The sequence below is a fragment of the Cebidichthys violaceus genome, unplaced genomic scaffold, assembly GCF_023349555.1.
Source record: "Cebidichthys violaceus isolate CVI_PGR_0920_01 unplaced genomic scaffold, fCebVio1.0.p SCAF_6, whole genome shotgun sequence".
NCBI classification, from domain to species: Eukaryota; Metazoa; Chordata; class Actinopteri; order Perciformes; family Stichaeidae; genus Cebidichthys; species Cebidichthys violaceus.
In genome coordinates this window covers 2,513,479-2,530,431 of record NW_027176816.1, presented here as the reverse complement: position 1 = coordinate 2,530,431, position 16,953 = coordinate 2,513,479, and the positions used below count along the sequence as shown (strand labels likewise).

Below are 16,953 nucleotides of genomic sequence, written 5' to 3'. Positions count from 1 at the left end.
CTCCAGAGGGAACCACTGGAGGAGTGACGTGGGAGAGGAGGTGGGGAGGGTAACTTAAGCAGGCAGAAAGAAAGACAGAACGAAAGAATTGCGTAGATAACAAACTTTTAACCGTTATTTGCCCTCAGAGTCTGCCTGAGAAGGGAGCGTTAACTCCCTATTAGTATCTGAAATGTCTCCATCCACTCAAAAGATGAGCGCACTGACTGATAAGGGGGAAGCCAGCATAGCACTTAACTGAGATAACTCTTTAAAACTGAGCCCGCTGTAAATGTGAGAAAATAAAAATTTTCTTGACATCTTATTGATTTGGCTTAAGGGCTAAATCAACCTAATCACAACCACATGCAGACACACAGATAACCACCCAGCTTCAGCTTTGAACTCACGACTGACAGCATATTGAAATGTAGCCAGCAGCGTGTTAGAAGATACACATGGACAGAGAAAAAGTGAAAAGTTGAGTATGGCAGAATACTTTTATTGTTTTTGTTTTTTTGGACAAAGTACGTCTGAAATGGGAACTGGAGTGCTTGAGTAATGTGTGTCATTGGGACTTCATCTCAGATAATTCATCATCAACATTTTATAAATCAGAGGTTTTCTTAAGAAAACCAGACATTTTCATTTCCTTAAAGCTGCCTCTCCTTTCCTTTCCTCTCCTTTCCTTTCCTCTCCTCTCCTTTCCTCTCCTCTCCTCTCCTCTCCTCTCCTCTCCTCTGCCCTCATCTCTCATTTTGTATAAACCATCACATTTTCTACCCCTGTACTTTACTTGTCTTGTCTCATCTCCTCTTCTCTCCTTTCCTCTCCTCTTCTTTCCGCTCCTCTTCTTTCCTCTCCTCTCCTCCCCCCTCTTCCCATTTTTATGTAAACCATCTCATTTTCTACTATCTTCCCTCTCTTTGCCCGGAGAAGCTCCATGCCGGTCATGTGTGAGACGTCGGGCGACTAAGAACAGAGGCTCCACTTCAGTCTACTTGAGCTGCATGTCAGGTCATAAGCAGGGACAGTGAGTGCTAGGGAGCTGGGAGTGCTACTGAGAAATACACTGCCTTATTTAGAATCACAGTTGAAAGAGGTTTTGAGTCACAAGGCATCTGCAGCAGTCTCTCCCAAGGGAATTCATTAGGGAGAATGAATCAGCATTTAAGCACAAACATTAGGTGTTGGTGTTGACGCTCAGCAGTCTTTGTGTGAGAAAGGTATTACCATGAATGGTCAATTTCTATTCCTAGTGAGACATTTAGTCTCCAGGTGGTGGAGATGAATCAGCTTTCACAGCTGTGACATCACTTCCTGAATGAGTCTTAGAAGGTGGACAAAATGGTAATATTTTATATTAGTTACATTTTCAACAGCAAAGATCTGGCTGAGCTGATTATTATGAACTTTATTGGGTCACTTAAATTGTCAAGAACATTTCATGAGATGTCTTCTTTTCTCCAGTTATCAAAAATGGCTAGTTTCTATAATTTTTTTTCTTTTGGCAACGGCCCCTTTCCCACTCACTACCCCCCTACGTCCAGTGCTCTTGTTCGGACCACACTCATCTTGGAAGTCAACCTTTGTTTTAATCTAAAATACACTGGGCTGACTGGGGAAAGAGTGGCGAATGAAGAAAGCAGCGCAGAGCTCCACGACCAGTTTGCTCTCTGTCCCTTGGAAATAGTCTCTGTGAATAAGGCTTCAGACAGTGATTGGCTTTTACATTTTTGACGTATCAAATCTAGCTTGCCTGGGGAATGTGAAAACATCTCTCTAGGGATGAATTCAGACATTTTGGGGACCTAAATATTAAGAAAAAAAAAATTTGAGTGGAGGAGATCTTGAAGTAATCCCATGTCCTTCCCAGGTGCACATGAATTAGAGGTAGGACATTTCATGCATATGTTTTGAAACTGTACTCATTAGTTAGTAGGGGAGGTTTATAGGAAGTTGGCTACTGGCAAGATAATGTTTTCCTGTTGTTTTCCACCTGGGTGTTCCACAATTGAAAAAAATGTTTTCAGTGAGAGTTAAATCTCTGTTTTTGCAAATGTCATGTTCCCCACAGGGAAGACACCACTGCTGCTCCGGTGTGTAGGTGGTCCTTCGCTCAGCCCTTAGCTGTGTTATATTACATTACCAGTTATGCCAGTTATGTGTGGTCAGAAAAATGCGTTTTGTCAGTGCTATAACCATAATGCATATAATTATATAATTACAGCGCTCTGACGTAAATGCCAGATTGAAGTAAAGTGGGTGTGATCGTCGTGTTTTTACAATGACAGAAATAATGCAGTATTAATTATGGCCTCAGGGAGAGCATTCGCAATAGGAGACGTCAACACATTGCGCCTGAACAACATGTGACATAAAATGAGCTGTAAAATGAGTCTCTTTTCCTTTTGAAGAACAGGCGATTCATCAGCAGCACCAAAACACAACATTCCTCAACACAAACACAGGAAGACTGGGATTGTTTGTGCTCAATACTTGGCTGTGGCAGCATGTCACTTTTTTTTAATAATGCAGCATAGTTTCCCCAGATAAAACAGACCAAGAGAGGCCAATCAATGTCGTATTCATAAAAATTAGGGTTAAGCAGTGCTGAATAGGACCCGGCTCTGTGCTTGGGATGTGGGTTTGGATAAATCAATCTTTTCTGTGCGAAATAAAAGCCAAGCGCTATTTTTAGTCCAATGCAGGCTGTTTGAGCTGTAAATTCCTTACAGCCAGGCGAGTAGTCGTACAAGTATTAACGACTGTCCCAAAAGCAAAAAGGCCCACTAAAAAGTTTTTCCATGGAGGCGTCCCAGACCTAGATGCAGAAGCAATAAAAATACCTGACTGGATTTTTTTTTCCCCCAACACCAGCTATTATTTGAATTTCAGTGATGATTTAAAACTAAATGTTCACGTCATATATTCTGCTGCTGCTCACGACATCTGCTCGCAGGCTCTTGTCATATTATTGAACAAATAAATGTAGAGAACAGGTGGAGATTTGGTGGAGATCCTTTTCTGATATTTTAACACCTGAACCTGCGGTATGTCCGATTTCAAGTGGAGGAAAAACCTGCGGTTGAACCACAATAATACCGCTGACCTCACACCCTTTCATTAGAGAAGACACTTCCCCTCCGCACTGTTTGCTTGTGTGCATGCTTTCGGTTTGTTTGGGATGTAACCCTATCCAGGCGGAAGACATGCTTTGTGCCAAGTCTTCTCTAACGTCTTCATCAATCTCGACCCCCACCAAATAACTGACCATGCCAATCATTTCCCAGAACCCCTCATGCTCTGCCTGTCTGGGACCCTTACTCATATAAGGGAGGGGTTTGAGCTGCTTCACCAGACCACCACGGGATGTGACCACTGCCATGACTTGTACATTAGCAAGATGACAGAATACCCTCTGCATGTTGGTTCACACCGGCTGATGCTACTAATGCACTGATCATAAACCTCTGACGGCTTCTATATAAGGCTGTGCAAGTGTGCGTGACACCTTGGTGGTCTGGACAGCATTAACATCAACATTGACTTATAAGGAGGAGCAGCACAGATTAACAGGAACCAGGGGGGGAAGGTGAAACATTTTAACGGGCATTGTGACTCACCATCTCAAACATTGTTTTTTAATGTTTATAGAAGGTGACACAGCAGAAGACCCACTGTTATTCATCAGCTTCAGACAGGACACACAATACATTAGGAAGTAATCACATAAGTGAGAGAGTTGGAATGATAGAGATTTTAAAGTTTGAGTCACCGGAACACAACATGTTAAATCTATTTTCATATTTTTAGCCATGTTAGCGGCATGACTCGAGGGATGGCGATGTTGGACTAATGTTCAGTTCACTACTTCAATCCAGACTGAAATATCTAAAAAGCACTTTTACATTTTATACAACAATTCATGGTCCCCAGGGGATGAATCCTAATTACCAGCCCATTAATGCCCCCCTCAGGATGAATTTTAACAACTTTTACGATCTCTTCACATTGCATATTGCGCCATTAAGCGAAAACGGAAAATAAATGTGTCTTGATTTGGTTTATGACCACAAACCTGCATAACTAAAAGAAAACATCCAACCTCGGCTGTACTTTGTGTTAGTGGTAATTATTCATAACATGATTTATAGAACTCTAAAAACATGGCTGTTGACAGTATTCACTGATTTATGGAGTGATAAAAAGAGATATCAAAAAGTCCCTCTGTGAAAAACTTTGACTCTAATATGTCAACAAAATGAAACAAGAATGTTGAACCTGAAATATTAGCATGCTAACACACTTAGCAAAGATTTGGAGCATGATAAATGTTATGCCTGCTAAACGTGTTAGCATTGTCGTTGTGATATGTTAGCATGCTGACGTTAACAGTTGGCACCGCTGTGAACAGCCTCACAGAGCAGGATGGTGACTGGGGGCTATTGTCTTCTTACTATACAAAGACAAAAGAAAACAGTAAAGGTGTCTAAGCATTTAGCACGCTGTGTTGAGGGATCCTGCACTAGATCAAAATGATAAATGTGAACCTCCACCACAGGAAGGAAGTTACATATATTAACAAGAAACATTCAGGAAACTATAGTAATGCATTCCACCCTTTGGTGGAGATGATACATGATGACAGCAAATGTTGCTTTTTGTCAACCTGTCTTACTGCAAACATGTAGAGGAGACGGCTTCTGCCGTCATTGTTGTTCTACCATCTAGAAATGTCTCCCTCAGTGGAGGAAGTGCATGTCCCTCATTCAGCTGATGAAGTGCTGAAAGCCACCGTATTGTGTCTACTGGTCAACCGTCCATTACCGTGAGATTACTCAAGTCACAACACAAATGGAGCAGCCAAAGGCCTTTTTGAGGATGCTTTGCCCTCTTCAATCCTACATCTAATACAAATTTGTATGCGCTTAAAACAGCAGTGGTTGATACTCTGTCATGCTGTTCTTGTAACAGTAACATGAGGCTGTAAAAATAAAGACGATATTTATGTTTATGTCTATGACTATAAGAAAAAGCAGTGTCTATATTTATCTATTTTCACTTTAAGTGCAGTTTGTTTTTGTCATGGGAAGTCGGGTGCGACTGTTTCTATATGCACCGTGTCAAACATGTGGCTAAGCGAGTGGGTGTGGGAAAGCAACGGCGGCAAATTGGAGGGAATGTATGAATGGTTATACGTGTGTGTTTATTTGCTTGTGAAACAATACCCAGAGGCTCTGCTGTGATCACATTGATTCACTGCCCTCTCCTGCTGTACCCCCAGATACACATTTTACAGCCGCATTCCTTCACTCCGAGGCACGGCGGCGGCCCCGCGGCACGCCCGCCCCAACAGCAAAACACAGGAGGAGGTCACAGGGGGCACGCCATTACTCTGAGAGACAAATAGGCCATCCAAATAAAACATGACACCCCGAACACGGGACCCGAATGCAAAAACCTGGGCGCCTGGCTGTGCACACATGGCTCGTACATTGTCATCTTTCAACTCAAACATTCCTGTTTGCAAGTTTTCACAGCGACTCAGTTTTGACCTGGTTTCGGAATCGTACCCTCTGAGGTTTATTTGTTGCTCTTTCATTATGATAACCTGCACATGTTGCCTGCTGTGATTCAGCTCAGAGTGTTACCAGTTTTATGTTTTGCCGTTGATTCTGGTATTTCAGAGGATTTTCTTGTACGCACACCTTGCTTCTTTTTTCTTTGTGTGCATCTTGTCGTGGTTTGTCAGCCGGGCCACTCTGCCTCAGTGACCTCCCATTAAAGCATGTCAAGCATTTCATGCTGCCTCCTAAAGAGTTGTGTTTTCAAGCAAACAACTCCAGTGAGGTTGAACAGAGACTAAACACTGCATGAAGCAGAGTGCTGGCTGTAATTGCGGGCGGGACAGGGGACACTTGTGTGTGTTATGGAGTGTAGAGAGCGGCTGCTGGAGCTGGTAGAGCCTTCCAGCAGCTTGCGGACTGCGCTGCTTTACTGCTCTGCACCCTTTGACTGATTAGCAGATGTACATAAAAACACAACGGCTCATTTTCAGGCGTTTTGTGGCTGTTTTAACAAGGCAACTAAACAATGGACACTGTTTGGATCATCTTGCTCCCCACACACGTTGTCTGGATTGACAGTTAAAGCCACAAGAGGAAACCATAATGCAGAAGGGCGGGTGGACTTCGCCTTGTAAGGAGCCTACAGGATGATTTCTCCGTCTCAAACAATCATATGATTCACTCAGCTGCTATGTTGCTAAGAGCTTGTGTTGAAAACAGTGGACAGTGGATGTAGCAACAGGACTGCTCAGGACTTCCACCCCTTCATGACAAATCTGTCATCCAGTATGCAATGCCTCAGACTGGCTGCAGCGATCAGCAACACCTCACCACCCTTTCCTCCTTGTACATGGGGAATGTTACAGAGCTGAGGGGAAAGCAAAGCAGATAGGAAATAGGTGTGTGTTTATGTGTGCGCGTAACGGAGCGGCAAAGAGTAAAGCACTAGCTGAAACAGGAAGCACAAGCAGGCTTTTACATTGGAGGAATTTCCTGTCTGTAAGATGGGTATCGCTACGTTTTCTATGGTTAAGGGGAAACGGAGAGGGGGACGAGGAGGAGGAAGGAAAGTTTGCTCTGTGTTTGAGAAGGCCTTTCATGGCAGGTTTCAGGCTTACTGTTTAGATCAAGAGCTGGTTTGAATCCAAGCCACAGTAGCCCATTCTTCTCAAAGACTAATACTGTACATGGGAGCTGACACAGTATAGCCCCATGTTCAGAAACCACGTTTTCCATCATTGCCTTCAATTTTCTTTCTCAACAAGACATTCGATCCATAGCTAAGTGAGACCCAAATCCAATACATCCGAAAGCAACTGGCTTAAAGGGACAAACACAAATGAAATGCTCTTTCCCTCATTGTTCTTTCTGTTGACTTGTGCGTGTACAAACTAGTATCAAGTGGCCTGTTGTGGCCTTTTATTTGCCGTCTGTTCCCGGGTGGTAAAATGATGTTTATTCTGAGACAGTTGCCTAACGGCAGCCATCAGGGTGTCTCCCCACCCGGCTCCCGGGGAGCCCATCGGTGTCAGCTCACCGTTTGTGCTACAAAGAGAATTGAGATGCTCGGGGGTTGGTGCCTCGAGGAGCAAAGATAATTTGAAAGTTGCAGATAGATGCAGTGAGAGTTTGCTGAATTAGAGGCACAGACCACACCTACAGTTTGAAGTTTAGAGTTTTAAAGGAAGAGGTTGACATTTTAGGAAATCTAATCACACGTCAGTTGAATAAACATTTTTACAGATATATTACAATTAAACTTCCTAAGTTGATTGCTTATATTAAGCCAATAATTTCTTTGTACTGCAGGTTTTCTGAAATATTTGTTTTAAATATTCACATGAGGCATTATTATATATGTGCTAATTTGGATACATTTCTGGAACAGAAATTGAAATATTGAACAAGACGGGTTCAAATTTCTTGTATCATTTTGTTGACACATTGATTAGAGACAAAGTTTTTTTACAGAGGGAATTTTTGGATATCTCTTTTTATCACTCCATAAATCAGAAAATACTGTCAACATTTATAGAAAATATATATATATTTTTCGCCATGTTTTTATAGATAAAATGATCTCTAAATCATGTTATGAATGATATATGAACAAACCCCTCAGTAAAACCATTCAGAATAGGAATGAAACTGGAACGTTTGGTCTATGTCCGTGCTAATGAAGGGAAGATTGCTGGGTCAGAGTACAAACAAAAATTTCACTTTCAAACATTTCAATTTTGAGAACAGCCTGACAAGATATGGATTGTAAAATGTTGTGCATTTTGACATGACAGATGAATGTGAGGTAAAATATTTAACTAAAAGAAATGTTGGCTTTCTGGCAGAAAGTGAGATGAGAAGATCAATACCCCACCATGTATTGAATATTAAACTGCAGCCAGGAGGTGATAAGCGTAGCTTAGCATAAAGACTGAAAGCAGGGTGAAACAGCTGAAGCCTGGCTGAAAAGCATGCTCATGCAGCATGCACACTGAACTCACACCTTCGTATCTTGATATAACTGTGAAGATAAGGGCACTAAGTGGCCTTCTGGTAGTGCTATTAATAATTTGTCAGAAAGCACATGCTCAGTTTTGAGAAAGGATAATGTGTATGTGTGCATGTGCCTGTACATGTATATGCCTGGCTGTGCAGAAGTGCCAATGTGTCAGGTCTATATTTAAAACAGTTGGCCAGCTGTGCAGAGTCCTGTAAAATGTTCTGTAAGTGTTTTGCTGCACTTCAGATCTGTTGCCATAGCGGCCAAATGATGATGTCAAAGCAGAGGCATTGGAGTAAAACCACACCCCCTTTTTCAACGGAAATCACAGTCAGCGGGAGATGGAAAATACTGTTCAGTTAGCCAGACCCAATTCCGCATCACCAAAAGCAGAACAGGCTCTCTGGCTTCTTCACACACACAAAAACATGCTTAACAGGACCCACTTGTGTACACTGGATTGTAGGTTAAGTTGCTACTGGATGACACACATACAGAGAGGGAAGAGAGAGAGAGGGGGCAAAACACTTGAAAGGAATATTTCTCCTATCTCCAGCCAAATCCTGATCCTTTACGATGTCAAATAGATAAATGTGGGTGGCTAGATAGCATTCGAGCTTTGCCGTTCAATCAGGCACTAAAGAAGACAATGACTGAAAGCTGATACCAGTATTATCTCTGTCCAGAATGTTTGCTCGCCCCCCCTTCAACTAACCTCATACATGAGGTCTGTATGTAAATTATTTTGCAGCAGTGGCTTAAGGTAAAGGTACCACGTTCCACAGTGCATGCTATTATGACGGGCCCTAGTGCACGCTAGTTACTATGAAACGCACAAACACACACACATATACATATACATACACCATTAGGCATACACATATGTGGCCAAAAATATGTTGATTTTTACATTTGAATGACTTACTCAGGAAAGAGAACGCATTAAGGACTAGCTACCATTTATCATATTGTATTCTTACATGACCAAACAGAGACTTAACATTGGACAACATCTACAACCATACTACCCATAAATCTTCATTGCACATCCGTGTATGGCAACAATACCAAACTACAGACTTTACAAAAATAATGAATACCATATGTTTGCCTTTTTGAGCATATAACAAACACGGGCCCCGGTGCTACCCAGCTGCCTGCACAAGACATTCCCATCCAAGGCGTCAAACTCTGACTTTCCAGTACGGTAGTAAACACGAGTTTAACATTGTGAATTCAAGCAAAAACACTCAGTTAGGTTACGAAGAACATCACGTTTGGGCTTAAAATAAGTAAAAAAAAGCAGAATTATCTTAACATTAGTATGTTAAACACCACAAACATCACTAACGTAACTGCAAAGTAACTCATTACCACTTGGACACAAACACCGGTGTCCTGGTTGAAAGTCCTGTGTTTGTTTGACCGGCCTGCCCTGTGAGAGTTTTTTCTAAAGAACGTCATCACACTCCCGGTGAGTTTTCCTTTGAGCGTCCACTAATGACGTGGATGGGTTTTTAAATTCAAGTTACTTGAAAACCTGCTGCGTCTCACAAAGACGCTAAAGGGAGCCTTATGCATCGGTATCAGACGTGAAGGGGCATGACAAATTGTTGGTATTTAGCGCCCCGGGAATAAGAACGGGCTGATCTGCACCGTCTATATTTACGGCCCTGCTGTGATGACCTCCAATGGCTTCAGAATTTCAGAAGTGTGTTTGTGGCAGATTGCACAAACATCCTCTCATCTCAGAGTTTGCATATGATGGGGAGTCTGAAAACCAAACCGTGACTTCAGAGGGAAAGTTTTGACTCCAAATAATGTTGATGAGCTATATAATCTTGTTTTCTGTCAACCACGCCTTGAATACTGCTTCATCTACAGCTCATCTCGAGGACCTAAAAACAGAGTAAGAGACCTCTCAGGGATTAAGGCTTTGAACCATCAAGTGCCCCCAACAGCTGTGAACTGCCCCCCCACAGACACTCTGGATCTCTCCCATCAGTCTACAGTCGGGCTTCGCTCCCTGTGTCGGGGAGCTTCAGACAGGTTATAAATACGAGCAGCACTTGACAGAGAGTTCATGTTGCTTTACTGCCACACAGCCAAATTTGGCCCCTGTATTCAATCCCAGAGGCTTCAAGTGAATCAGCTAAACCAACAGTCACTAATTCCAGCCGGCCAGGATAGGTTTATTAAAGGTCTCATTTCAGTGAGTAGTTAATTTTTCGCAGCCTAACCACTTACCTCGGTCTCGTGTGACTCAGAGGCAGGAATACGAAATCTTCCCACCCCCCCCCCCCGTCACCGAAGAGCACCAGAGGACATCGCATGCACAAATCAGATGAACGCTGCCTGTAATTAGATAGAAATACATGTGGATCACACATTGAAATGCAAGGGTGTGTGAGAAAGGTGTAATTAGTGTGAAGTTGTGCAAATAAGTATATTTGGGAGGTTTATTTGACCTGTGGTGAAGTGGCAGTTCATATTCCTAGTTTTATCCCGTTTATGGAATCATTGAAGGATCTGAAAAAAAGTTTTTTTTTATCAGTGAAAACCTCAAAAGATAAAGATCCAAAAAGAGTACCATGTAATTCACAGCCCGGCATCTAAATAGCAGAGCTGTTGGTTGGCCACTGAAGTTTCATTGACCTTCTCCTCACCTGTCAGCAACAAACAGTCACAAAAGCTCAAGATAACTGTGAGATAAAACCAAAAGGAGGAGTTTTTTGATCCATTGTTCCTTTTGGTTAATAATCTTGTGTCACCGATAAAAGAAAAGTCTCTGAACTCAAAAGTGACCACATTCACACCGCATTGGTAAACATAGATAGATTAGCAGACGAGAAGTGTTTTTTTTTTCTTTCTTTTTAGGGAATCACAGGCTCCTCCTCTTCCAAACTTTGTCACGGGTGTGGGAACTCCCTGCTCCTCCGTGTGTCTTGAGTAGGTGAGCAGAGGAGGCGTGGGCCTGGAGAGAGGAGAAGCAGAGAGAGGAGCGAGGACGCTGAGAGGAGCTGACGGAGCATTAATGAGACACTGGCCGGTTAGAGCTACAGGGATGCAGTTTTAGCCGTGATCCACAACAATTTTCAGGCTTGATCAGCGGACTCGAAAGCGCCCAAAAACTGGGACAATTTTGACATTTCAAAGCAATTTGAGAGGATTAATTTATTCTCAAATATGGGCTTGGAACGGTTTCGCGTAAAGACGCCGGGGATCGTAGCCCTCCTCGTCCGATCGCTCCTTTGTATCAGCGCGCTATTACTCACTTTTTCTGTCTGCGAGGCGTTTAACTTGGACGTGGAGAACCCAGCTGTTTACAGCGGACCTAACGGGAGCTACTTCGGATATGCTGTTGACTTTTATCTGGCCGATTCTTCTAGGTGAGTTTTTTTTAAACAATAAGTTACGACTATTTCTCTTTTTTTATTATCATAAAAAGGTTACAAGAGGCTTCTCAGCAACAAGCTCCAGTGCAGTCTGGAAGTTGTTTATGACTCTTTCTGGGCGCCTCTAGATTGTACACAAATATGTTGCGCGCAGCGTGCAAACTTTCCATGGGGGGACTAGATGTTTTGCCAAGCAATGTACATTTATAACTCCCCTGTTAAAGTTATAGAAGAAGTTTCCGAAAGGAAACACGGAACTCGTCTGTGGGATGTTGTGGCGGCTCTGGCATTAAATCCATAGACTGTATATCAGGGTTTTGAGTGTAAACTGTGTTCTCTGGAAGGACACATGCCCGACGCACAGCGCACACGCCTCAGTGTGCACACAACTTACTACGATTTAATATACTCATGAAATTGCATTAGTTTTAAAGTGACTACATTAAAGCCATAGTGCTATCTGTATTCATCATAAAAGTATGAACCAAAACCTTTTTTTTTTTTTTTTATCTCCCTTGAAATCCTAATCTTATTGCCCTACGAAATGACATTTAATTCTGACCTTTTAACCTGCCCTCGCCTTTAAACGCCAGGGGGGGAAAAAGCCTGTTAACTGCAACCTTTAGCCATCAAGTCTTATTGGTCTGAAATGCTGCTGCTGATTGTGATGCTTTCTGGCTCAGTGGGGATGTGATCCCTGTGACACCCAACATGCTGTGATCGTCTAGCATTCTTCCTTGTTGGCATCGGCCCTTTTGAGGGATGCATGCATACATGCCTGTGGTCAGGTCTAATAGTAGTATGAGGAGAAAATAATAGTGTGGGACATTCTGGCTATCCTATAGGAACATGTAGTGTTCATGTCAACAGGGATGCAGCCCCCCAAAAAACAAACTAGACATGCTTGACAGACCTGCATTTGTGTTGCTTTACATTCGGTACACTTTGGTGAGCCTTGGACCCAAACCTGTAATCGTCATAATCATTAACAAAAGGTTGTGTGCCCGCAGTCAAGGTTTCTCTCAGACAAAATCAGACTTCCTGGCTGAGTCTGTGTCTGCTGAGCAGCACCAGCGGTGTCTCGGCCCACTGTTCAACCAGCCAGCATGCTGGGATTTGAGGAAGGGCTTTGTGCCGAGTGGGCCGCCAGCAGCAGCTCTAGTTTCCCTGTTTCTCCTCCCCACTTCCCTGGACGGTCAGACACACAGACATGGGGACATCCCCCCCCCCCCCCCCCCCCTCCCCCCCACCATGCGCTGTCTCTTTAAAAGCCTGCTGCTCTTGGTCTTCATCTCTCTTCCTGGGAAGCAGCGACTTCAGGAGAGCGGTATGATTTAGGACGTGAAGCCTGAACGCATGAACCCCTCTTCTCTCTCCAGCCTCCCCCTCCTCACTTCCTCCTATGCTGATGTCATTCTGCAGCATGGCTTTTTAATTCATCCATCCCCCCACTGTCTAGCCGCTCTCCCCATCATCTCTCCTCGACTCATTAAGTGTGAGACAGAGGAGACGTCATCCTAATGATGACTTAATCTGAACTTTTCTACAGTTGGGGTGCCATGCTCATGGAGGAGGAGATGAGACAATGCTCCTGCAGAACAGGAAAAATGTTTAAATGTAGCCTCCTTCAACCCAGTGCCCTGTAATTTTCCTGTGGATGATATGTATTCAGGAGTCCAATGTCAAGCAAAACAAAGTACACGACAGCAGAATTAAGATCATGACTCATCGCTTTATCTGTAAACCACACGTATCTGCCACTTTTCATTCACAGTTTCTTAGAAGTGGACGCATATCGGGAGATGTCAGGAGAGTCATGAAAGGAGTTTCTGTTATCTCTTGTTATTGCCGTCACATCGTCATCGCCCACACTTGGGAAACATGGGGGGGAAACGGGGGAGTAGCTGGAATCCAGGGGTGAGGTCAGTTGAGGGTTGCACAGGGAGTTTCTTCTTGTCGGGATGAGCTGCTGTTAGCCCGGCTCCGATTTTTAATAACTTGTGTTCATCACTGGTTAGATTAGCAAAATGAGACGGATGGCAGATGCAGAGACGAGGGAGGAGGATACTTCGCCCATCCATAAAGGCCTGCGAACACAAAGGCTTACTTTCTCTCAGTTTGACGCTCGTCCTCGACAACAAGTTTATATACGCGGTGGGGTCTGTCATGCCCTTCGGCCTGGCGTAATAAAATTAAGTTTGGACACTGGCAGACAGCCCACCATGGAAGAACGCCTGAGGATAGTGTCTGTGAACTGTGTATGGAGGCTGTTGTCAGATACACACATACAGGAAGGGCAAGAGGATATATGGTCCCCTGTTGAGTGTGTATGTTATTTTCATGAGTGAAGACTGTCAACTTGCATGTCTGTATGTCAGTCCCACGCACCCCTCCTCATCATCATCATGATTGGAAGAACTTCTGAGGGCTGACTCTCTCCTCAAATAACTTAATAATCAAACAACAGCAACTGCCTCCTCTTTTACTTTCGCCGGTGCCAGGCAGGGATGAGGGAGTGGATCACACTGCAGATAGAAGGAGTCAAAGGGTCAGGGGCTATAAATAATAACAGACCTGGTCTGGAGTGTATGGAAGGACGAGACAGCTTCTGGTGCCTGTTGAATGTTGGACTTTTGAGGAAACATACATTTATAACTACTTGTTTTTGGTCTTGAACTGCTCTAAGTGAGATTATAGAGGCATCAAAAAAATGATGGACGACCAATGATGGACGACCCTCTGATGGAGATAGTAATATGTTCCAGTCCCTGCATGCGTTTCAGTGACGAGTCGGAGATGTGCGTTAGCTCACAAATTGTTTGGCCATGACCAACACATGCCGGGGTCAGCCTGTCCATTTAGGTCATTCTCCTGGAGTTTACCTTCTCAAACGAGGTTAGAGTTGAACTAATGTTGACATTGGACTGAGGTCTCTTTTGGCCACTAAAGCTGCAATGTTTTCTCTCACAGAGGTCCCTCTCCATATATGATCACTCTCATTTGTGTGATTGTTTTCATTGGTGTCCTTTTCTGTGGACATGTTTTGAAATGAAACCAGTAAGTGTTAGAGCGGCAGGAGCACAGCTTGTATATTTGTGTTGCCAAGCGTTTCTTCATCCAGGTTCTCGTCGCTGCATGCAGACAATAGGGCCCTTTGTCTGACGGCAGAAATTGTTTTCTGTTTTCCATTTTCCAGAGTCATTTTCACTATGACTCATTTCTTTCTTAATTTATTGGTCTTCTGAAAAAGCTGAGTTCATTTTCTGTTGTCAAACTTTGTACACACCTATGATAATCAGGCCAGTAGGTTGAGAGCATTAGTGTCTGCAAAGGTCAGTTGGGACATACTTAGCTTGGCTACACTGCAGTCTGTCTGTAACATAAAGTGCCTGTTTAGCTTTTACTGCTCTGTTGGTAAAAGGGGGGTTTAAATAATGAGCCTGTGTGTGTGTGTGTGTGTGTGTGTGTGTGTGTGTTTCACTGGGAAAAGATGTCGGCGTGGCCCGTGGACCTTGCTGTCACGTCTGCTACATTGAGTCAGGAATGCCCAGAGGACGTCATGTCTGCTTTGGAATGGAGTTAGCCATTGGTCAGGGTCCTCCTGACTCATACTTTGCTAGATTTAATCTCTGACTGCCAGGGGGCCTGGTTTGTTTTAACCTCTGGTCACTAAATGACACATCTATGGTAACTTGATAAAGACTATCCTTTTTATATAGCAATAAGCAAATGACGCCATCGTCCGCTTGTGCCGATATAAAATTCCACTGGCTGGAATTCAAATTAGCATCTCATTTTTGTAATGGAAACGTGACGTAACCTCTGGCCATTACGGTCGCTGGATGTACATTTTGTATGTATGCATGCGTGGGTGCGGCTGGGATTGTGGGGGTGCACAGACAAAGTGTTTCAACAGCTGCTTCTCCCCCCCCCCCCCCCCATCATCACATTTAATACAACAGCCTCTCTATCCTGAGGTGAGAGGACTGGACCCCCTGACGTGGGCATTGTGAGGAGGTGTGAACCACCAGCAGTTAAACTCCCAGCAGGAGGACTTTAGAGCGGCTGGACTGTGAAAGGAGTGCATTTGGGAGTGGAGGTGGGAAAACAGTTTGGTATGAGAAAATGCGTTGGCTCGACCACAAGTCATTTTGATGTTTTTTAAGAGTGCCAAGATGTTTCAAATTTCTCACTTGCCACTTGTGAAATGTTTTTTTTTTTTTTTTTTTTGCATGTTTTGTGGTTCAGACAGAGCAGCTGCTGGTTTTCACACATTAACTATAAAAGCGTCCATAAGGATGGTATAATACAGCCACAGAATGATTGCTGCCTGCTGAAAAGTCGGAAGTAAAAACAGCAGTCGCTAAATCAGCTCAGTGGGGACTTTCCTGATTCACTTACCAGGCTAGTGACTTCTTCCCAGCTACAGAGTAGCATAAAATCATTAAGGTCTAAACTATAAAATTGATATTTTACCTGTGTGACTATAAAAAAAACCATTATTTGGCTACCTTGGCCGGCAGCACTTTTATGCTTTTGAGGATACCAGAGGAAATGGTTTTGTGGTGATAGCAGAATCAGATCCTCGACCGACTGGACTGTTCATCCGATCCACATCGGTCGGCGCGGGTTCAGATCTCAATGGCTTCTTTTCAAGTTCATCCTGGAATGTGGAAATGTCTATAGGATGTAATAAAAGACTTGCTTCAGGCCTGTAAGCAACATACAGATCCTTTATCTGGTTCTTACTCTACCATCTGACCGCTATGACAAGAAATGTGGCTTCAGCACAACACAGCACAGTAGATTCTCTTTAGTCAGCACACGCCATCCCAGCAGACACTGCTACTCTCATCATCTTCAGGCTCCTGGACAGCAGCACTGAGAACGTGTGTGTGTGTGTGTGTGTGTGTGTGTGTGTGTGTGTGTGTGTGTGTGTGTGTGTGTGTGTGTGTGTGTGTGTGTGTGTGTGTGTGTGTGTGTGTGTGTGTGTGTGTAAGAGAGTAGACGCTCATCCATATGGCAGACGTAAGGACTCAAACAGCTTCTGTCTGGCCTTGGTTCCGAGAGGACGTGAGGATATTCGTGTGGCTCCATGTGGTCTAGAATAAGTCATCACACACTGCTTGTCCTTCTCAATTCTGTCATTCAGCTGATCTCACTCTAAGTGCCCACGTGTGCTTTGAAAAGTCAATACCGCTGCAAGATAACATCACGCAATTATTCGTTAATTTGTTCAGCGTGTCACCTAACTGTCTGCTCTCATTGATCCAGGTATCATTAAATGATGTTAAGTGATTCTGTAGAGATGTTTGTTTTATTTTGCCTCCATTTCTGCGCTGAGGGAGTGAGAGCAGTGAAGGTCAAGAGCTGCCTCTGGCTCAGGATCAAGTCGCTGCATCGGAGTTTCTCTACTGATATGGAGCCACTCCACTGTTTAAGCACTTGTTGATAGCTCTGCGGTTCGAAGGCAACAACTCTTTTGTCTGTGCCACGGCATTCGTTGAGC

The 16,953-nt window shown here is 43.7% G+C and overlaps 1 protein-coding gene across 1 annotated transcript in view; it reads left to right on the top strand.

The window, feature by feature from the left end:
• The first annotated feature begins 11,003 nt into the window (after positions 1-11,003).
• Positions 11,004-16,953, top strand: part of itga5 (integrin, alpha 5 (fibronectin receptor, alpha polypeptide)) — a 35,737-nt gene continuing 29,787 nt past the window's right edge. The window contains exon 1 of the mRNA XM_068733234.1: positions 11,004-11,438. Coding sequence (XP_068589335.1) covers positions 11,236-11,438 — 203 coding nt within the window. The 5' untranslated portion in view covers positions 11,004-11,235. The remainder of the gene's footprint in view (positions 11,439-16,953) is intronic.